The sequence below is a fragment of the Nicotiana tabacum genome, chromosome 14 (genome assembly GCF_000715075.1).
Source record: "Nicotiana tabacum cultivar K326 chromosome 14, ASM71507v2, whole genome shotgun sequence".
NCBI lineage: Eukaryota > Viridiplantae > Streptophyta > Magnoliopsida > Solanales > Solanaceae > Nicotiana > Nicotiana tabacum.
Window position 1 is genome coordinate 85,982,917 of NC_134093.1, and position 23,083 is coordinate 86,005,999.

At 35.3% G+C, this 23,083-nt stretch overlaps 2 protein-coding genes and 1 long non-coding RNA gene across 3 annotated transcripts; 2 read left to right on the forward strand and 1 right to left on the reverse strand.

Annotated features, from left to right (window-relative positions):
* The first annotated feature begins 9,573 nt into the window (after positions 1 to 9,573).
* Positions 9,574 to 10,770, forward strand: LOC142168761 (uncharacterized). Its single transcript, XR_012698734.1, has 2 exons — positions 9,574 to 9,770; positions 10,141 to 10,770. It is a non-coding gene; the product is annotated as an uncharacterized LOC142168761 (long non-coding RNA).
* Positions 10,771 to 10,932: 162 nt separating this feature from the next.
* On the forward strand, positions 10,933 to 16,253 carry LOC107799685 (protein trichome birefringence-like 19). The gene is made up of 4 exons (XM_016622823.2): positions 10,933 to 11,392; positions 11,692 to 11,830; positions 14,770 to 15,059; positions 15,655 to 16,253. Exons 1-4 carry the CDS (start codon positions 11,043 to 11,045, stop codon positions 16,175 to 16,177), a joined length of 1,302 nt encoding a protein of 433 aa, XP_016478309.1. The 5' UTR covers positions 10,933 to 11,042; the 3' UTR covers positions 16,178 to 16,253.
* A 1,363-nt stretch (positions 16,254 to 17,616) lies between these two features.
* LOC107799687 (uncharacterized) lies at positions 17,617 to 22,989 on the reverse strand. The gene is made up of 6 exons (XM_075229724.1): positions 22,607 to 22,989; positions 19,872 to 19,994; positions 18,899 to 19,075; positions 18,717 to 18,798; positions 18,202 to 18,266; positions 17,617 to 18,102 (listed from the first exon to the last, which is right to left on the reverse strand). The coding sequence occupies exons 1-6, from the start codon at positions 22,892 to 22,894 to the stop codon at positions 17,812 to 17,814; spliced, it is 1,026 nt and encodes a 341-aa protein (XP_075085825.1). The 5' UTR covers positions 22,895 to 22,989; the 3' UTR covers positions 17,617 to 17,811.
* Positions 22,990 to 23,083: the final 94 nt, after the last annotated feature.

Consider the following 23,083-nt stretch of genomic DNA (forward strand, 5'->3'; position numbering starts at 1 on the left):
GTTTCTTCATCCAACAATCCCTCTTTCCCACCAACAAGAGATACTAAATTGTCCTTTGTCTACAAACAACCTTCTTTAGCACCATTAAAATCATCAATGAACTCACATCCACCCAATTATTGCTAATTAATTCATTACAAAATCTCTACAACATCCAATAATCTAGTTTAAGTATTTATAGCTTCCAAGAACCATCTAATAAGTGTTAATACTTATTTCTTGATCACATACGCATAATAAATCCATACATGTAAGTCTAAGGGTGAAGGATTATCTTTTGAAAGAAATCTTGCAAAACCCTCCTTTGAGTTCTTGAAGAAATTTCTTGAAGATCTAAGTTGTTTATGTGTAGATTTCATCAATACTAGTCTAGAAATGATGGAATTTCATACCAAGATAATGGGGATTGCTTACCTTGAAGAAGAAAGGAGTTGGTGGCCTTGAGAGAGTGGATAAGACCTCCAAAATTCGTCCAAATGAAATGGGGGAAATGAGCCTCGAATTGGCTTAAAAAGAGCTGGAGCTGATTCGCACCCGGTCTGGCGAAGTGACCCTCACATCGCTGTCCACTGCATGCAAGAGAAGACAGGATTCGTGCCCGGTCTGGCGAAGTGACTCTCAATTCGCTGTCCGCCAAAATAACTGGGTGATCTAACTTTGATAATTTGATCATAACTGTTAGTAGGAATGTCCAAATGACGAACGGCTTGATGCGTTAGAAACTAGAATCAAAGGGCTACACTCTAGGGTCAAAATTCATGGAAAGTATCTTTACATAATGAGAGTTATACCCATTCAAAGGTAGGTGTTGTGCAAATTAAGACACCTTTTTCACTTAATATTTCCAACTTTCGCCAATTAGTGCCGAAACCTTTTTAACCTATCCAAATGCAAATCCAGGCATACGCCCAAGTCCAAAATCACCATCCGGTCCTAATGGAACCATCAAAAATTCCGATCCGAGGTCGAATACTAAAAAGTCAAATTTGGTCAACTCTTTTAACTTAAGGCTTCCAACATGGAATTTATTCTTCCGAACTAATCCCGAAACACATGAAAATAAAAATTGACGATTCACACACGTCATAATACATCACATGAAGCTATTTAAGACTTTGAATAGTTGGAAGGATCGTAAATGTTCAAAACGACAAGTCGGGGCGTTACAGTCACTTGTTCATCACCAACAACCCAAAAAGTGAGTTCCCCGGCTTCAACATCAAAAAGGGCCTTACCTATAGAAAAGAAAGGCCTACCAAGTATTATAGGCACTTAATAATCAACCTAACAATCTAGAATCATAAAGTCCGCTGGAAGAATAAATTTATCAACTCAAACCAATGCATCCTCAATTATTCCCAATGATCTCTTCATTATACGATCGGCCATTTATAACCTCATAGATATGGGTCTAGGTTTCCCAATCCCATTAGTTTTGAACATCGAATTGGGAATCAAATTAATACTTGCCCCAAGATCACAAAGAGCTTTAGCAAAATTGGTACTTCCAATAGTACAAGAAATTGTGAAAGCATCGAGATCCTCCAACTTAGGAGCCATGGAATGAAAAATTGCACTCACTTGATGAGTGAACTTGATAGTTTCAAAGTTCGTTGACCTATTCTTGATCACAAGTTCTTTCATAAACTTGGCATAACAGGGCATTTATTCCAAAGCTTCCACCAATGGCACATTAATAGAGAGACCTTTCATCATATGAATGAACTTCTTGAATTAATTCTCACCATTTTGCTTAGTGAACCTTTGAGGGTATGAGGGTGGAGGCTTTGTCAAAGGTTGCCTTAGCCTTTTGCACCACCGTATCCGACATGTCAATGATGTGTTCCCTAGACGGGTTCACCTCTTCTCGGGTCTCCTCCATACTATCATCAATATCAATTTGAACATCATTTTGTACTTGCACATCGTTTTGTGGGATTCCCTCCCCTTGGATCATTTGGTCATCATTGATAAGTTACTTTTCATTTGAGGTAGGTACATTCCCGCCTCTTCCACTTCTTGTGATAACCGCCATAGTATGCCCTGTATTGTTATCAGCCTTTGGGTTCACTACCGTATCACTTGGTAATGCACCCTTACAAAGACTATTAAGAGCTTGAGAGATTTGTCCCGTTTGAACTTCAATATTATGAATTGATGTGGTATGTGAGGCAAGTGGGCATCCGAATCCGCATTCTTTTCCATCATTAGCTTGAACTTGTTCTCGATACGACCCATTTTATTGCTTGAAGAACTTGAACAGTGGGAAGGATAAAGATGTGGGTTGCTTGGTTGTTGGTACATTGGGGGTCTTTGTAAACCCGAACTCGATTTGCATGATTATTATTGTTCCCTCAATTTCCTTCGTTGTTACCTCCCCAATTCTCTTTGTTTTTGTTGTTATGTCAATTCCCTTGATGGTTAGAAACCTAATTGCCTTGGTTGTTTTGAGAACAGTATTGGTTTTGATTGGAGCCTTAAAAATTACTCTGTTGCCCTTGATAGTTGTTCACAAATGGTACCTCTTCTTCTTGCTCTTGATAAGAGTCATCTTGCTCATAACCAACATCATCATGTGCATAAGTCTCCACCAGGGTTGAAATTGGGGACCTTTAGTCCTCTTCTTGTTGGCCAAAACACTCACCCCTTCCATGGTTTGAACTTTCTTAGGGGCTTAAGTTTTATGAAGTTGAGCCTTAGCGAGTTGAGTCATGGTTATGATCAATTCAGTAATAGCTTGCCCATGGTCTTGCAATACTTTATGAAGATGAATCATGTTGGATCACCTTGGGGAATATTAGCTCGGGATTGCCAAGCTGAAGAAATTTCCGCCATCTCATCAAGAATCTCACATGCCTCCGCATAAGGTGTTGTCATGAAATTTCCTTTGGCTAATTGATTGACCACACATTGATTCGTGGTATTGATAGCACGGTAAAAAGTTTGTTGGATCATATTGTCGGACATATCATTATTAGGGCACTCCTTCACCATAGTTCGATAATGCTCCCAAATTTCATGAAAAAGTTCATTGTTCTCTTGCTTGAATACCAATATTACATCCCATAAAGTTGCTATGTGCGCGGGAGAGAAGAACTTTGAAATAAACTTCGCCGCCAATTCATCACATGTATGAATAGAATGATTAGGCAAGCGTTCCAACCAATCCAAAGCCTTACCCCTTAGTGAGAAGGGAAAAGGCCTTAACCGCAATGGATCTTTCTGGACATTTGTTTGTTTGCTTCTCCAACACATATCCACAAAACCTTTCAAATGCTTATAAGCATTTTGATTTGGTGTTCCGGTAAAATAACCTCGTTGCTCGATCAAAGTGAGAAAAACTTTGAAATAAACTTCGCCGCTATTTCATTCTAAGTATGAGTAGAATGTGGGACTATGGCACTTGCATAACCTTCATTGGGAAAAATCTTATATTGCGCCGCTTGTGGTTGTGGTGGTGGTGGAGGTGGGGGAGGTGGAGGCTCATTGTCTTATTGACCTCGGCCTCCGCGATTTTGTTATGGAGCTTGAGGCATTTCATCAAGTCACTACTCTTCGCCATCCACCTCTCCCAATGGTATGTTTTCAAGTTCGTTGTTCGCCATTTGGAACCTATAATCACTTTATCAAATTAGAATCACAAAAGTAAAATAAGATACTTCAAGAAACAAACTCAAGTATATAGCTAACACCGTAAACTCCCCGGCAACGGCACCAAAAATTGAACACGTCCAAGTCACACCCCAATTAAGGGAATATGACACAGTCATTATAATAATAAACCCAACGTGAGTCGGAGTCGAATCCACAAGGAGTTTAGAATAGGTGTTGAGGTAAATACCCAAGAGAGAAACTCAAAATAAATAGATTTAGCTTCCAAACAAAGGTGGGTAACAATTTTGCTAAATTAAACTACTAAGAAATTTGACTAGCTAATGAACAAGTAATAACTAAAATGTTTTAGAGGTTTTGTCAAATAGAGAAAAGCCTAGAGTTGTAACCTAAACCTAGGTGTAAACCTAATGGGTAGAGAAAATATATACTTTCTTAGTAGATCGGGGATATTGTGACTCTCAATTCTCAAGTAATCACCCAATACCCCTTGCCTAAAGAGTGATTATGCCCAAATTGGCTCTTTCAAGTCCCAATGGGTAGCAATAAAAATAATTGAATATGAGTCCAAGTTGGATAATTCCTATCTCTAGTTCAAATTCTTTAATCAAACAAATTGATACTTCAACAAGTTCAATTTCTTGTTAGCCAAGTTTTCCTAGACTAAATTCCTCTTTCTCAAGTAAGAATAAAATCAAATAAGCATGAATCAATGTTTGTAACTATCAATTCTAACTTTAAAGTATAAACAAGGCTAAACAACAATAATCCAATCAATAGCAGGCATTAATATTAAACACCCATAAGTTTTATACACTAGGGTTGAATCACAACCCTAGATAAAAATCTAGCTTCTCATGGCAATGAACATAGAAAAAGAAAAAGAAGAAGAAATGAAAGATATAAAGTTAAATTAAAATGGAAAAGTAATTGATCCTCTTTAATTGTAGGTCAAAGTTTCTCCAAATAGCTAAAAATAACTACCAGTTGTTGTTACAATACAAAAAGATCGCCTAAAAAAGTGTTTCACGCCTATTTATAGTGCTCCAAAACTTCTGGCAAAAATACCCTTCAGAGGGTTTTGCGGCCGCACTTTAACTTCTGTTGTCCACGCTTTGTTGGGTTAACATTACGGGTGATTTCGCTTCAAGGAGTTAAGGATGCATATGAATTGCTGCAGGCCACATTTTAAAGAGGCTCCAGACTTGTTCGGTTACACATTTTCTGATCTTCCCGGCTTGTAAGTGCGAACCTATTTTACGGACCAAGTGCGACCGCATATTTTAGTCTGCAGACCGCATTTTTGTCAAAAATCCCTAAAGCTCTAGTTCTTCTTCTGCGGCCGCATTTCATATTTTGCAGACCGTACTTGCTTTTGAGGACGCAAATGGAATTCTGTGAACCGCATTTTTCTTAGCATTTCTTCTCTTTGCTGAACTTGGTTAGATCATCTCCTTTTTGAGTTATTTTTCTTCATTAAGCATACATTCTACAGCAAACCTGCAATTCAACCATGTTCATTATATTTGGAGATAAAAATCAACACTTTCGGACTAAAAACTATAGCAAAAAACTATTAATAAGTGGTTAAAATTCACACTTATCCGGCCTATCAGTAGTCACTTAAATTGATTTCACACCTTTCCAAAGAGGTAATAACTCTTCCACAAATTCAAATTGACATGTTCTAACTGCTACTCGTGGATATCCAAGTAAGCTCCTAACCCACCAGTCTCAAATGTTGATATCAGACCAATTATCAACTCAAGTATCAAGAAGAACCATGTTGTATCCTTTCCCTTCACTTTTTCTCCAACTAGACAAGTAACAGATGACCTGATACAACCTCGTGGAACCCAAATACTTCGAATACTCCAGCCTATAATCATCTGAAGTCATTCCTTAATTCGTTTACCATTCTAACACAAGGGAAGAAAGCAAAGAAATTCTCTTAAATCATACTTCTCAACCAAAGGATTTTCAAGGGAGATATCTCATTACACTTAGACAGATCCTAGCTATATCAAGTACTGCAAACCATGTACCATAGCTTGTCAAGAATAAGCTTTCTCAAGTCACTCATATTGAATACACACAATCATCTAAGTAGCCATTACTTTGTTCACTATTAAAGAGTTAGTTTTGCCTCTAGAAATTTGATTTCTAAACCTTAAGAATGCAAAAATTCTTGTACCCATGAACTCTACCTATTCCACTAAATGATTGTTAATTCATATATACAAGCATCTAGTAAAGCCCATTACCATTAATTTTCTATGTGAAGTAATTAAAATTCGAACCTTAATGCTTACCATTCACACAACTATCACAACACTTAGTCAAATTGTCCATAGACTTCATTCTTGAAGCGTTCTCTACAACCCACACTCTTCCTGAGTGATGCATGATAAAATTTCCATACTCATAATCAATCCACATTATCATCACTATTCTAACTCAAGATACTCTGTCCAAAGATGAACTGATCCTTTGCAAATCAAGGCAAATGTCACATGGCTCCGTATAATAAAAATGACACCATATTTCAAGCATAAGAATTATATCATCAACTCCAAATTCCTAAGTAAGAGAGATCATCTCAAAAGCACTCTATTGCCCTTAAAGGGTACAAACTTAAGTACTTAACTCAACTAGTAAGGCAAATCACAAGCACGTAACGAATTCTCCAAGCCCGTAGTAACACCAACTTTAAAGTCATGGTCCAAACCATCTTTAGCTTTTAGAAGCTCGCTTCCACACACCCAAGCCACTGAAACTGGATCCCTTTAAGTCAACTAAGTTGCATATATTGTCTAACCCAAAAGTCCTTCCACAAAGTATCTATAATACCCGATTACACAAAAAAAATCCAAGCCACTACTATATATACCGACCTAACTTCCTTCAAATTATTCTTGATCCCCCTTTTAAGACATTAGATATCTTCTCGAAATGTTATGATCTTTACCCAAAACTCACTCTAAGTGATCTCGACTAAAGCAAAATCTTTTTAATGTCTATAATACTTTTTATCCTGATAACATACTCCGAAGTACCTCAAGGAGAGAGATTCACTCTAAGGAACCTTCCAATAAATCCAGCTTTGTTACATACAATTTTTCAAATCCGTAGAGTTACTACATTAATGATATATAAGTACATTGAATCCCTAACGGCAAACCAATGCCAAGTCCAAATTTTCAAACAAGTGAAATATCTGATAATTTCTCGAGTAGCAAATCTTGAAACTTAATAGCCACTTAAAGCATTCAGAGAGTCAATAACTCTGATCTAGTGTCTAGGTGCATAACCAAATCTTTTGAACAAACTGTATTCTATTTGCACATCAACTCCCTGGATGGAGTAACCTTGTCATTAGGCAACCGAGTGAAAGTCTTCTCGTTCAATGCTTTATCCCCTAAGAATAACAAGTCTGGATCATCCAACAATTTTAGTATATCATCAATATGACCTAGATTTCACCCTTATCATGCCAAAACTGATCCGTAAGTGCATCTTAGTTTAGGTACTATACAAGTCTGTAAGATCTAATTGTCGATGATAGACTCTTCCACTTGGCTCGAAGTCACTAGCACATAGTCTTAGAACTTACAGTAACTTATTCCCGCTCAATTACCATGTCATCTAGCTGACACTTACCTTATCTTCTCATTAGCTGATGTGGTACTAAGCATAACACCATTTCAAAACATCCACAAAAATGCACAATTTATCCTTATGACATTCGTGTCAACTTGCTATAGCTATTACAACACTTACTGTAGCATATTCATTCTACTGGACAGAAGGAATACTCTTCATAAAAATCTCATATGAAGTCATACGATCTCGGACCTCATAATAGGAGATATCCTTACATGTCTTACCATTATCCAACGTCTCACCATAACCTTACTATGGCTTCTTCCCTCTATGTGATAAACTGATTCTTCTAAGTGTTTTACATCCAAAGAGTATTAGAATTTTTTCTATCTCACTAACGAACTACCGAAGGTCCATTGATGCGTCTATATTATATGACTGAAATAATACTCAAGGAGCGACTATGCTAAAGTATTTTCGTTTTCCTTTGCATCCCAAGAAAATTCTTCTCGTTATATCCACACTCACAGCGTAGTCCGTAGACATAATAGCACTTATCACATAGTTATCTTGCTAATCGCACCAATTCAAATTGAGAACTCTACCGTTTATTATCCTTTAAAGATATAGAGGTGCCTGCTTAATCACATAGATATAGCTCATTGTGTCATCACTTTCATTTCTATGAATATTTTGGACTGAAGTGTCCTAAATCAACACCTCACAACTGACTCTCCCGAGCCTAAGTTGTGGTCTATAATTGGCCACATGTCCTCTAGATTGACCTACCCTATATCATGGAAAAAGTATCTCGCACCTTATGCACGACATCATCTCAAGACTCTGGTGCCTAAACAGACAACATGTTCCGCACATCGCATAGGAAAGAGAAGGAGAATCTCAGAGTCCTACTTCTAATTTTATAGCACGAGGAGTGAATGAAAGAAGAAAATACTTTCCTAAATACCTCACTTATAAGTATGGAACTCTACACACTTATAAATAAAACTCTACTAAAACACTGCTCATGACTCGTAAGAACTGTGAACCGACTCTAATACCACTTTGTTATAACCCACATTCCACCAAGTCATGATAGCACATGACTCAATCTTCTAGGCAAACTATCCAACATAATTATAACTCAAACGGAAGATATTTATATAAATAATAAAGTTAAATTGTGAAATTTAATACAAACTACCAAAATGTGAAATTTTATACAAACTACCCCACGAATTGGTGCCAAAAGTCATGGGCTATTAAGACTAGGAATACAATACTGATATGAAAATATAACTTCTATTAAAATTTATACAACAGAAATACAAGGTCCTAAACTACCATGAACAAAATGACAGCTTGCGACTGGCCCGCTGATTTATCTTTAAAGCTCGCCCAAGAACTCTGTGACCGCTCAGCTCCAATATTCTTTTTTCTTTTTCAATCTTGCACCAAACTCCCCGAAACTCGCATGAGCCCCTCGTATTCTAAACCCAATCATTCATGTGAGTCCAGTAATACTATACAGGCCTATCCAAGGTCTCAAAACATAAATCAATGTTCAGATACTAAGATCGAGAGGTAAAGTCAACATTTGAAATCCTTGAATTCTCAAGTTGCATGCAACAGTGTCTCGAACGCCTCCCCGGCCTCTTGGGATCCAAACCAAGCATACATAAACGTTCAAAAATACCATATTAACTTATTTAAAAATTCAAATCATGAATCAAAGCTTGAATACTAGAATCGATTTAAGCTCTTTAAACTTCCATTTTAACAAGATAAGATTTCAAATCTTCCCCGAGTCCCTCATGGTCTAAATCATCCATACTTGCAAGTCCTAAAATATCATATGGAGCTTTAGGAAGTTACAAATCGAGGATATGGGGTATAAAATTCAAATTAACCAATTGGATCAATCAAATTCAAGGTCGGATTGGCATCCTTACCTTTTTGTTTGGAACCCTAGCTTTTGAGGAAATTGAACGTTCTTGTTGATTCTTGCAAAATCTGTGGATTTTGATATGTAGGAATGACTAACTACTAAAATTTATGTGGCTTTACAATAGAACATGAAGATAATATTTACTAAGTCACTAATTTCCTTTTTTACAGGTAGTACATCCAATCGATATCTCTCCCACTCCTGATGTCAAGTTCAAAAGGTGGAAATACACATCATACAACTTTACCATCGCAACATTTTGGTCACCACTCCTGGTCAAAACAAACTTGGATGGTCATAGGCACGACGAAGTCTTCAACATTTATCTTGACCAAGTTGATAAAAAATGGACAAGCCATATCAATGAGTTCAACTATATCATCCTTAATGCTGGCCACTGGTTCAATCGATTATACTATAAGAAAAATCAATTAGTTGGCTGCTGGCGATGTTCTCTAAAAAATGCTACTGAATTCCCAGTTCATTATGCGTACACTGGCATTTAGGACAGCTTTAAAAGCCGTCAACAGTTTAGAGAAATTTAAGGGTACAACTTTTGTTAGGACTTTTGCACCTGCTCATTTTGAAGGTGGAGAATGGTATACAGGTCAGATCATTTTATGTATTTTCCCTGCATTTTTCCAACTATAACATTAATGAAACTTTACTTACTAAAATAGTAAAGCCGGCCATGATAGCGGTAAATTAAAGTCACCTTAATAGGTAGGTTTTGTCATTATAATGCGTAACGTTTAGTGATTGAATTTACGAGTATAGTGAGTAATTAATGTTCAGTTACTTTTGTGTGACTAAGAAGTGATATTACTTTATTGTTTTACTAGATAAAGTTTAATGACTTTATTGTTGTAGTGAAATAAAGTTCAATTACGTACTTTAATGTGACGAAAAATTGTTTCGCAGCTTTAACGTTCTAGTGGATAAAGTTCACTGACCGTACGTAGAATTAACGAATGCAGGTGGGGATTGTTTGAGGAAAAGGCCATTTACAAGCAATGAAATAGTTTTGGAGGGCTTGAATTTGGAGTTTTATAAGTCGCAAGTGGAAGAATCTTGGGTTGCCGAGAAGGAAGGGAAGATAAAGGGGAAGAATTTTAAATTGTTGGATATAGCACAAGCCATGTTGTTGAGACCAGATGGTCACCCAAGTCGATATGGGCATCTGCACCCTGAGAAAGTAGAGCACAAAGACTGGGTACATTGGTGTTTGCCTGGTCCTATTGATTCTTGGAATGATTTCCTGTTTCATATGTTGAAGATGGAGCAACACGAGATAGGACGGAGCTAGAGCATTAGTTACGGATTCAGGCAAACTCAATAATTTTGCTTAGACTTTGTATTGTTTAGTATAATATTTAATTATAAACTCAGTAACTAATTAGACGAGCTATAAATTCCATGGCAAGTTCAGAACCCATAAGCTTCAAATTCTCGCTTCTCCTCTAGCAGAAGATTCTTTGAGGAAAACTCTCCTATATTTCTTTTTGTTAATTTGAATAATTTTTTATTTGAATTAAGGAAAATGTGTTGTTTTAGTACGATTAATTCTTACGGTTGGCTTTAGTGTAACCATTCATAATGTAAAGAAATTTTATAATCTTGAAAATAAAATATGTTTTACTTTTGCTACGATAAATAAAGGTGACCTCATGGTATAAAAGTTTATTACATCAAAGTGTATATAATTTAAATTTATTATAATATAACTAGCACGTTGGTTGTGTCTCATATCAGTGCCAACTAGTCCTTGCTTAATTTCTTGATACCATTTCCACAAAGAATATATTTTAATAGTTAACTTTCTACTTCCTCCCATCTCTTCTTTCCCTTTTTCAATCCTCTATTGAAGAAGCTCCAAGCAATGGAGTTCCCTTGTGGGAAAAACTCCAATAATACATCTCAAAGAACCCCAAAAATATTCATACTTGTAGCTTTAACATTCATTATTCTAGGTGTCATCCCTCTTCACCACACTTCAAAGTGGTATCATGCCAAAGATTTAGTAAACCATCAGTCTAAAAAATCACCAACATATCATATGGAAGATATGGAGATAAAGTTTACAGAAGATGAAACATGTGATATTTTCAAAGGAGAGTGGATTCCGAATCCAGATGGTCCATATTACACGAACACGACGTGTTGGGCTATCCACGAACATCAAAATTGCATGAAATATGGAAGGCCTGATACTGATTTCTTGAAATGGAGGTATAGTGTGTCTAGTTTAGTACATGTATCATAACTTAGTTTTAGACTTTTCTTTTTCCCTTAGTTCATGAATAAAACGATGCGTGTACAACAATAATTATGCCTTAATCTCAATCGAAACGATCTATAACAGCCTCATTTGTTTCAGATTTGTTTGGTTGTTGTAGCCAAGTGTTGTTATAGAAAACTTATATTATAACATAGCATGAAAATTGATTCCATAAAAAATTTGGCTTTTATAATAAAAGGTTATTATATAGCGATGTTGTTATAGAGAGGTTTGACTGTATTTTCAACAGGTGGAAACCCAAGGGATGTGAGTTGCCTATCTTCAATCCATATCAGTTCTTGGATATGATGAGGAACAAGTCCTTGGCTTTTGTTGGAGATTCAGTGGGGAGAAATCAAATGCAATCCTTAATATGTCTCTTATCTCAGGTGCCGTTTTACTCACTATAGTTCTTATTATTCTGGTTCATTTGCTTAAAGCCTCAACTTTCCTTCCATTCTGCATATAGTATTTGTAAAATTCATTGCTTTATCTTGCTTTTCCAAATCTACCATTACTTCTCTAATTATTGAAATGTTTATTAAGTGATATAATATTTAAACGAGAGATAAAGGATTATTTAAGCCAGTATTGATCTTATGATTAACGCTATTAATTGTATTCTTAAAAAATGTACATAAACTTTACAAAACAGATAACTATAAGACAGTAGAAAATATTTAGTAAAATACTATAAACCACCTTGTTCCTTGAAACTCTAGTTAGATCGAAGAAAAATGGATGTGCATTTTTCTTTTTCTTTTCTTTTTTCTTTTTTTCTTTTCTTTTATTTGCTTATCTTGGGTTAAGTGCACATAGCTTGTAGTGTAATAGAGGTTCGATGTGGAGGAAGGTTTGTTAACCAAAGATTAACGTTTTTCAAGAATTAGGTGAAATTCCATTGAAGGCAAATAAGGTTTGAACCTGAAATTTATACTATTTCTTTTCTTGTGAATACGAAATTAACAATCATGTAGTTATCGTTATTCTCAAAGTGATTTTCGAGCTGGCGTTGATTGTCGAACAACGGCATTACCCTTTTCTCCTACTTCATATATTAATCATCAAAAAGAAAAAGAAAAGGAAAAAAGAGGATGACAAAGACCCACCATCGCAAAGTACTACACGAAGCTTAAGGGTTAAATAATTTTTCCTATTGGTAACAAATTTTTGGACAAGTACTTCTCACATTAAATAGAAAATTACGACAATGGAATCTTGTAGAGTGCTAGTATAGAGTTTGTCATGTTGCATTTTCAGCTTCACAGCCATATAGAACAGACACAGATTTAGGATTTGAACGGACACAGATTTAGGATTTGAAGTTTATGGATTTAAGATTTAGTACTATATCTCAAGTTAATATAGTACTAGTTGTTGTTCACGGTCAAAATTAATTAATATTTAGTGAATTTCTTAATATATATATATATATATAAAAGAGTAAACGTTACTAGGTTCGGGTGAATTGATCATATATAGCAAGGTAGATCCGCCACTATTTTAGAACGATGAGTTTTTCTATACCGTGCAAATGAATTTTTATATTTTCAACTCACCTAAAAGAAACCACAGGTAACTATTCATAAAAAGTGAGTTCATTATCTTGAAAATAAGACAAATTATTGTTATGTTTTAAAGGGAAAGGGCATGAGGCAGGCATTTTTTTTAATACGAGGCGAGGTGTAAGTCTCGAGACATTGGGCGTAAGCCCCATAGATCTTTGTATTTTTTAGTTTTTTAGAATAATATAATAACACAAAAAATCTAGAAAGTACATTAAAAGTTTAAGAAAATTTAAAATAATTATAAAAAAAACTCATGGAAAATAAACATCTAGCATATATCAAACTACACATTTTACCTCTTAAAAAGTAAATAATCAAGAAATTTTATTAGTACTATAATTTAAAACATTACTCCTTCATAAATAAATATAAAATTGCTCTCAAATATTAAAATAATAAAAGACTGAAAATTTTGAGAGACATGAAGACCAACAAGTGATATATAAGTTTCGGCTATCTATTTTTGAAAAGAAATTTTTAATATTCAGCCTCACCTGTTCTCGGTAATTAAATTTTGCAATATGATGGCTCATTATTAAAGTTACTCTCAATCTTCATATTTATATATGAATAGAACTCTTATCATTCATTTGGTAAAAGAATTTTGGGAATCAACTGTGTTTATTAGGAAATTTTACACATAATTTGCGTAAGAATTATTAAGCGAGCTCCGAACAATTGGCATGTTGAGGACGAATAGTCGGACGCTTGGGACATAAATTTCACAGAATTAAGCCATACTCGTAAATCTCAGTGTGTTTTGCAAATGCCCCGCCCAAGGGCAATATGTTAAGATATATTTATAATGTAAAAATTATTTTTAACTCTGAGACTATATACTTGTAAAATCCTATCAGGACTGGGTAGCTTAGTAGATCCGAAGTTCTCAGACAAACTTGTGATAGAATCCAAGCATGACAACGTGGGTTCCTAACATGTTATTCCATCGAGAAATGTTAAATAATGAGAGGATAACTGTCTTTTTTCAGAGATTTGTTGACAAATTCATTGGCAACCAAGGTCCAACACCATGGTCATTTTATCCTTTTCCCTTATAAAAAATGGTTTTTGGTTAATTTAAAAAATATTTAAGCTTGAGAATCAGCAGATTTTTCTATATATTTTACATTCTGACATAAACAAGATCAGTGCTTTTCTTTCTCTTTTTTAAGTCGAAGCCTGCTAAACACCGCATGTGCCTCTGCATGTGTCTAACTATTCGTTTTAGTAAAAAAAAAAAAAACTTAACTGACAGTATTAACGAGTTTTTATATTTTCCAGTCTTCCTAAAAGATAACTATATGTAATCATTTATAACGCGTAGAATAGTCTAAGAAAATTTTACACTGTTAATGGATGTACAGAGGCTAAACTCTTTTAATGTAAAGTTCAACTTTTATACACCAATATTGTTTTAGAAAATTTACACTATCGAGTCATCGAGAGATAAACTACAAGTAAAGCATATAATGAGTGGAATAGTGCAAAAATTCTTTAAACTATCAATATATATAAGTTAAATATTTCAGGAAAAGAGTTTAAACTTGAATAAACTAACAACGTTAAATAATTTTTCGATCATCTAAAAGACAATTATAAGTAATCGTTCATACTAAGTTGAACTAGTGCCTAAAAAATAAAGTAAATTACTTATTATAATATGTTAAAATATAGTAATAGTCAAAATGACCCTATTGTTATGGGAGGAGTCATGGCTTTTTTAATTGTTTTTCTTGATTTCTTTTATTTTTACATTACAGGCGGTATATCCAATTGATGTCTCTACTACCCCAGATGAAAATTTCAAAAGGTGGAAATACACGAGTTACAATTTTACCCTAGCAACATATTGGTCACCATTCTTGGTCAAAATGAAAGATACAGACTCTGATGGTCCAACTAAAACTGGACTCTTCAATCTTTATCTTGACGAAGTTGATGAGAAATGGGGAAACCAAATTGAAGAATTTGATTATGTCATCCTCAATGCTGGTCACTGGTTTACTAGGTGCAGTGTATACTACGAGAAAAACCAACTAGTTGGCTGCAGGTACACCTAATTATATGTATAGTCACTCACCTTATCCGCTATAATAATAAAATCGTAAAATTATCATTTGTCATATTAAAGGAATTGAACTTACCTACTATAACAACAAAGTCACAAAACGTTAACTAGAACATTGACTTGATGCGTAAGTTTTGCTACTATAGTTAATAAACTTTACCGACTTTAATGTTATAGTGGGTAAATTTCAGTTACTTTACCGTAACAAGGTCCTATGATATTACTTTATAGTTGGTTAAGTTTAGTGACTTTACTGTTTTAGTAGATAAGGTTAAGTTACAATAATAAAGTCACAAAACTTTACCCAGTATTGTAGTAAAATTAACTTGATGGGTAAGTTTTGCTACTATATATAGTGGATAAAGTTTGCCGACTTTACTATTATAGAGGTAAATTTCAGTTACTTTAACGTGACAAGGTTCTATGACAATACTGTTGTAGTTGGTAAAGTTTAGTGACTTTGTTGGTATAGTAAATAAGGTTAAGTTACTTTGATATGACATACAATAGTTTTATGATCTTATTAGTATAATGGATAAAATTCAGTTACCTTACGTGAAATTAACCCGCTCGGCAGGTACTGTGAACTTCCAAATGTTACTGACCTCCCATCTAGTTATGGCTACCAAAGGGCAATTAGGACTGTTTTGAAAACCATCAACAACTTGGAAAACTTCAAGGGCATAACTTTTCTTAGGACTTTTGCACCTTCTCATTTTGAAGGTGGAGAATGGAATAAGGGTGGGAATTGTGTGAGGAGAAAGCCATTTTCAAGCAATGAAACAACTTTGGAGGGTTTCCACTTGGATTTATATACTATTCAAGTTGAAGAATTTAAGGCAGCAGAGAAGGAAAGCAAGAAAAAGGGAAAGAGACTTAGATTGTTGGATACAACACAAGCCATGTTGCTGAGACCAGATGGTCATCCAAGTAGATATGGACATTGGCCAAATGAGAATGTTGTGTTGTATAATGATTGTGTTCATTGGTGTTTGCCTGGTCCTATTGATTCTTGGAGTGATTTCTTGCTTCATATGTTGAAGTTGGAGGGCAGGAGATCTCATAAGGAAAAGCTTCAATTTATAAAACAATGGAGCTAAGCAAAGGATTCAATATTTATTTTTGTACCATTGCACATCTATAATTACTGAGTTTAGAATTTAATATTTGTTGAAATGTCAGTAATTTTTCACATATATTTATGCTTCGTGTAAAAATAGAACTCGGTTGAACCTGTTGAAACAACACAACATCGACCTCTGTAGATAAAAACTACGTTCACAGGTAGGCTTGAAGTTTAATATACAAAACCTTCGGTAACTCTCCAAATATAGGGCGTTCTTAAGTGGAACCTAAAGGGCATAGAGAAATATTTAGCAAATTCAGGAAAGTCTCAAATTGTGGTTAAATGTCACTAGCAGACATAACTATTAATTCGTGCCATTTGGTGGTAATGTCCAAATGCTATTATTGTAATACTACTTATTATTAAAGCGTTCAAACGTAGCTGCTAACCAACTAAACACCCCTACCGATCTGCAGGAAAAAGTAAAGTAAACTCTGTAACTAAACTTAAATAAGGTTAAATTGCTTGATTTAGGGTAAACAATAGGTACGTATTTCAAGGGTGGATTTAGCTTACAAGTTAATTTGAGGTAGTTGTAAGAACCCTTAAACTTCAAATCCAGAATCCGCATGCTGAGTATTTTTCCTCTAGAGTCAAAGAGTTATCACGTGTTGTATCATTAATGCGAACAAGGCTTCCTCGCTGATTCGACATCGTGATGCAAAGGCTGAACAGTTACGTTCTATTGTATTTCTCATGATTTTCAATATCGCGAGTAATCCACTTATATCGTAAGATAAGTATAGCTACTTTCAAGTAGATCTTTGAAAGATGTAGCTGCTACTATAGGCGGATCTAGGATTTTTGGAGGATGGGTGCACTATTACTTTTTTTAAAAAAAATTAAACAAAAAAGTTGGATGGGGCTTTGATCCCCTAACATTAGGCTATTGAAAATAAGAGACCAAAACCAATGCACCACTTTGTCTCTTTTGACCATAGGTTCCATCAAATATATATATCTATTTTTGCCAAATTATGTACATCATATCTATACTTTAACCCGAGGACCACCGGTTCACGTGAACCATATTTTACACTGTGGATCCGCATCTGGCTGCTACTAACTATTATGGGCATTAGCTACATGACCTATGATTCATGGGGGGGAAGATTCCCTTTTTCGATTCACAGTTTTGAAAATGGAAGGAGATGGAGTCAGTAGACAATGCTTCTCTCTAGAAAGAATAACATAAAGCTCATGGAATATCCTCGGCCATTCTTGACAGCTAATATAGGTGGCATTTTTTACATTTTAAGTAATATTTTTATAACAAATGTAATATTTTCTGATGAAAAACTTCTAGGAATTTAACAAAAAACTTCCTTGCTTTCATTCAACAGCCAAGCTAAAACAATTACATCAAGCAAAGTTATCAGGGAAACATTCCTGGTCTCTATATGAGAAGCATCAGAACAAAGAACAGAAGCTGGAATATTATTACCAAAAAAAGACAACACTATCGTGAATATTCAAATATTTCTAGGCTGAAATTACACGTTATACATGTTAATTCTCAAGCAAAACTACATCATTGTATGCAGGGACTTTTCACATTTTATACATTTAAAAGTTTAACAAAAATTCACGAAGCAAATATGCTCAACTCTAGAATGATATCTTAATGAATACCAAAATATGGAGTGCTAAAATGTACACAACGAAGGCTGACCTAAGCAACATAAGCTTCTGCAAATTCTCCATTCGGCCAGGCTTTTGACGAGGATCAACAATATAATCTGAAGAAACACGTCCCCTGTCGATGCTGCTTCTTGTATACCTATTCCGGGCAGCATTAATATCGGCATTGCTAGCTTCAAGCTTCCCCCAAAGGCCATTCAATCTTTCTAATTCCATCTCCTTTAGATGGACTTCATTAGCTAGGCCCTCCGCCTGGGCCTAAAGTAGGTAAAGCACAAACAATTAGGAGCCACAAATCAATAGTTGCATAACAGAATGCCAAATATAAAGAGAATAAGAAACAAGCAGATCATTCACCTGCTTTGAAGCAAGTTGCTCTATTAGACTATGAAGCTGCTTATCCAATATTTTCTCTCGCTGAGCTGCAAGAAATAGCATAAGAGATCGAGATTTTAGGCATATCATGTTATAATATGTCATTCTTTAGGCTCATCATGTTATAAAATGTCATTATGTAGCTTGATTCCCCTAAATTTCTAACTAGTTTACCTATGTTTCTTCAAAATAATGTGCGTGGAGATATGAAAGAAACCAGTTTCTTTATAAGCATGAAGTGAAAGAAATCTTTAAGACACCAATCTCTCTATAATTGTTTGACCACAGACAATAGGTGTTGATGAATCTCGATGAAAGAATACATCAATGAGAAGCTAATTCGATAAGTTTAATAGTGTTTTCCGTTTCAGGAAAGAAAAAAAAAGAGACCCTTTCTCATAACTTATAATCTTATAATGGAAAATATAAAATATAAAAAGGGTGTCATTTTCATTATACACAATAATGTAAGCTAGTATATATTCATAGTAGGGTACCTGGGGAAGGTTGCTTGAGTGCATAATCTTGAACTTTTGCCCATTTTTTCTCCAGGTCATGAACAGCTTCTTCCATTGATGTCTAATATAAAATAGTTCAGCACAAGCAGATGGAAAAGGAGGACAACTAGTAGTTTACATTGGATATTATAATGCAACAAGAGAAAAACTAAGCTACACACCAGTTCTTTCTTTTTCTCCTCTAATTTCCCCAGCAATGCAGAATTTGCAGATTCCTCATCTTCTTGATCTTCACCATTGTTTTTAATCAGAAAGTCATTTGATTTAGACTGGCTGGCTGCTGCAGCCTGTGCCTGTTCTAACTCTGACTTCAAGTTTTCCTCAATTAAGGCCAATTCCTGTAAATTGCATAGTGTTCCATAAATCTCATTCTATATCAATGAAGATCCCAGTAACAGAGATGATTGTGTATAAAAGAATCAGTGGACTGGATGAAGGTGAAACATAGCCAGAAAAAACTTGTGAAAACTTCAGACATTTGATACAGGCGATAATGTAACTTATCCTTCAATACAATTTGTAAAACAATTTGTACATGACATCTTCTACTCCATGCATAACTACACATAGGACCGACTCATCTGCTGTGCATGCCAGTGAGAATCATTTATGGCTACATGGGCGCGTAAAAATAATTGAATTCTTAATTAACTCTGAGAGAGAGAGAAAGAGAGAGAGAGAGAAAGAGAGAGAGACTCCACACAATTTCTTTGCCAGGCATTCTAAGATTCTAACATGACATGAAATTTATCTGGATTTTTTTCTGCACCTGCTTCCTGGTTTTACAAAGAAAATTCACATTAACAGTTGTCTATGCGAGCAGTCGCAGAGCCACCTTTGTCAAATGACACCCCTTCGCAAGAAAAATACACTGTGTAGATAAGTAAAAAAAACATTATATGCATATATACTATGTGTTGACTCCCCTTAATTTTCTGGTATGTTTACTTATATATATTTTGACACCCCTTAATGAAAATTCTAGCTCCGCCACTATATGCGAGCACTTGTTGGAGAATTTCTTCTGTCCTCTAACAGTTGGACATGCAATAAAATGATAAAACAGTGAAGAAACATGTCATTTTTGAACAACAGTAACTCATAAAAAACTCTTTAAAGAAAGTTATGACCAACCTTCAACTTGCTGTGTAGAAGGTCTGCTTCCTGTGACTTCTCCTGAATCTTATTCTCATAACTTGAGATAGCCTTTTCATACTCCGAATTTTCTTCTTGAAGAGTGATTTCTCTTAATTGTGCCTGCCATCAAGTTAGCACAAACTATTATACTTTAAATTACAAGCTCTAAATGCATATTCCACTGCATTCAAAAGTATCATCTTCGAAGTCCTTGATAGTTAGCCAAAGAACTCAATAGTGTTGAGACATAATATAATAAATAAATAAAAGTATGCTCTCTCTAACAGCTTAAGTTTTTGAGATGAGATGGTAATACGCCTCCATGGTAACAGAGCAGGCAAAGGTCTTGTATTCGAGCCTCATTGCCACACACTATTAAAAAACAAATTCACATACTTGGCTCATGGGGGGAAAAAATCAAGCCCGCATGTGAGGGAGCGTATTTAAGACATAATTAAATCCAAGCACGTGAACATTCTTTTTGATATTGGGTGGTGGTGAGACTTGAAACCCAGGACCTTTGCCTGCACTGATACCATATGGAAGTGTGTGACCATCTAACTAAAAGTTTATGTTAGAGGGAGCACACTTTAAATTTACCTAAATTATGTCTTCAAAAAATAGCAACATCTCTTAATCTAATACATCATCCCAAGAATCACAATATACATACCGTTAAAGTTAATAGAACTTAAAAGCAAATACAAATTAATTAAAATAGTTAAGAAATAGGGAGCTAGTAAAAGTTTGATACTATTAATGACATCCTCACCTAATCAAAGAATACTGAGGAAAGTAACAAGAGAAAAATGACACCTAGGCAAAAACTTCATTGTATTCATCTCATTTGGAAACTTTGTGTAATGTAACTAAGCAAGGTCCTATGCTACTTCTAGCCAATTGGAAAGATAAATCTATTCAAATTTCTGCTCTGCGGTTGTTTAGATTCTTCTGACATCTATAATCTGTTATTCAGTGTGAAAAGCAATTAGGAATGTCAAACAACTAAATGAAGTAGCCTCCTAGTATATCATATCTTTGAACACAAGCGAATGATGCATGCTGACATTACTATAAGTTTTTTCTTTTTATGCAAAACAGTTGCGACAAAGATATGACCTATATATCATATCTTGACTGGTCTTTAGATCCGGATAATGCGAAGTGATGGGTTGGTTATAGCAAACTGAGCTTTAGCTTGCGCGAGAACGAAGGCAGATATCTCTTTTTTGACTTTTTTTGCTTGAGCTGGAGATTTGGACTTGACGAGGTATTTTGTGCTTGCTCAATTGAGGGTCTCTTCCATTCTCTCTTCACCAGACAAATAGGACAAATAGACAAATGGGCAATCTGATAGATATTACAGCTTCCTCACTATCAGCAAGTTCCCACAGGCGATGGAATAGAAAGTTCTAAATTTATTAAGTTCTGGTCCCATCTTCTCCGGAAAACCCGAAAGCTCCTCTTTGTGGCGATAATACCAGGCATATGGGCATCAGTGATCCACAACAAGGATCTTCCAGATGATGGATGCGTAACTTTTGACAACCGTGAGTTGTGTGTGTGAATCAAGTGGTATAAGCTATAGCTAGTATAGAACAACCTTGACTGCTTGCTTTAGGAGATGGCACCTATTATATCTATGATAAATAAAGTGTGCCAGGGGCCATCGAACATTTTTCAAGTTAAACGATTTAACTGTTTTTCCAACCTCATGTACCCGACATAATCAATAATAACAATATCATAGCTAAGTTAGTCGAATTCACCAATAAATCAGGGGAAACAGGCAGTTATTAACTTAGCAGTTCATATTATGTTGGCATTTTGTATTACCGGACTACAATAATCTCTGTACACATAGGGAGCTTTTAGCAGCTTGAACAAGTCTCCTCCATTTAGCAAAAAGGAAAAAGGGAGAACTGAAAAAAGTGAATCTTTGCAGACAGCAGAGAATTTTTTCTACTCAAGTTTCACTCAACCTTTCCTCGCAGGTTTTATCCTTTTCCCTGATTCTATTCTCCGAATCCAGTCGAAGGTCAATTTTGGGGCTTGATACTTGAGTTGGACCTCCAATTTACTGGTCCTACTAGTTAAGTATGGCTTGTTCTTGTCCTACACCATAAATTGCTTGCTGAAACAGATATGGAAAGTATTGGTTTTAAATCATGTTACTTGGACGATAAGGGGCCGTAAAACAACATATGATTCCAAAATATCACCAGAGAATGTACTCCTTCAGCAATAGATGCATGTGCAGCCACTTCTATCAGCTCGATATAAGTACTATCTCTGTTCCACTTTAAGTGTCGTAGTTCGGAGTACGACGGTCAAACTGACTAATGTTCGGTGTGAATTTGGACAAAGAATCTTCAAGCTTTTTGACATAAAATTTACATGGACAAAGAATCTTCAAGCTTTTTGACATAAAATTTACATATATGGAAACTACGTAAAAATTACTATAGGTCATAATAATTAATAATTCAAAACATTTTAAAAAATATCAAAATAGTAAATGTGTCACATAAAGTGGAATAGAGGGAGTATATATCTATATAGTCAGCACTCATTGTCACAAAAGAACAATGGGCGTTGTAAAACTCCGCATACACCGACTTAAAATCTTGATCCGCCTGCTTAGGCAACATTAGGAGTTAACTGATCACAAGAGGTTCGATCTTTACAATGTCTATAGTTGGAAAAAAGGAGGGTAAAGTAGAAAATTTGACCTGTTCTTTAGTAGCAGAGTGAGCATTAAGTTGAAGAGCGAGAGCATTATTAGAAGCAAGGGAGTGAGCGTGGAGATGGGGAAGGCGCTGTGAGATGTCAGGAGGAGGGAGTCTGAGCCGTAGATCTTGGATCGTACCGCTAAGAGAAGTGGCCTTTCGATTCAAATCCTGAAGGTAGGTTTGTTGTTCTGGAGTAAAGATTAAAGGGATCGAATTGGGGTTGTTGTCTTCGTCATTGCTTTGCCCGCCTCCTACTACATCTGCTGCCCATGCCAACAAACCCGCCATTTCTTCTCTGATTTTTCTTCCTAATTAGCAATAATTCCTCTAACTTTGTTCACCCTGCAGTGGAGTTTTAACTGTGTTGGCGAAAATCACAAAAGTTGTCCTTATATTTGTGTTAGGTTTAAAATAATTCCTTGAGCAGTTTGGGTCCTTTAATTTTATAAAATTACTACTTTTGATCAACCTCAAATA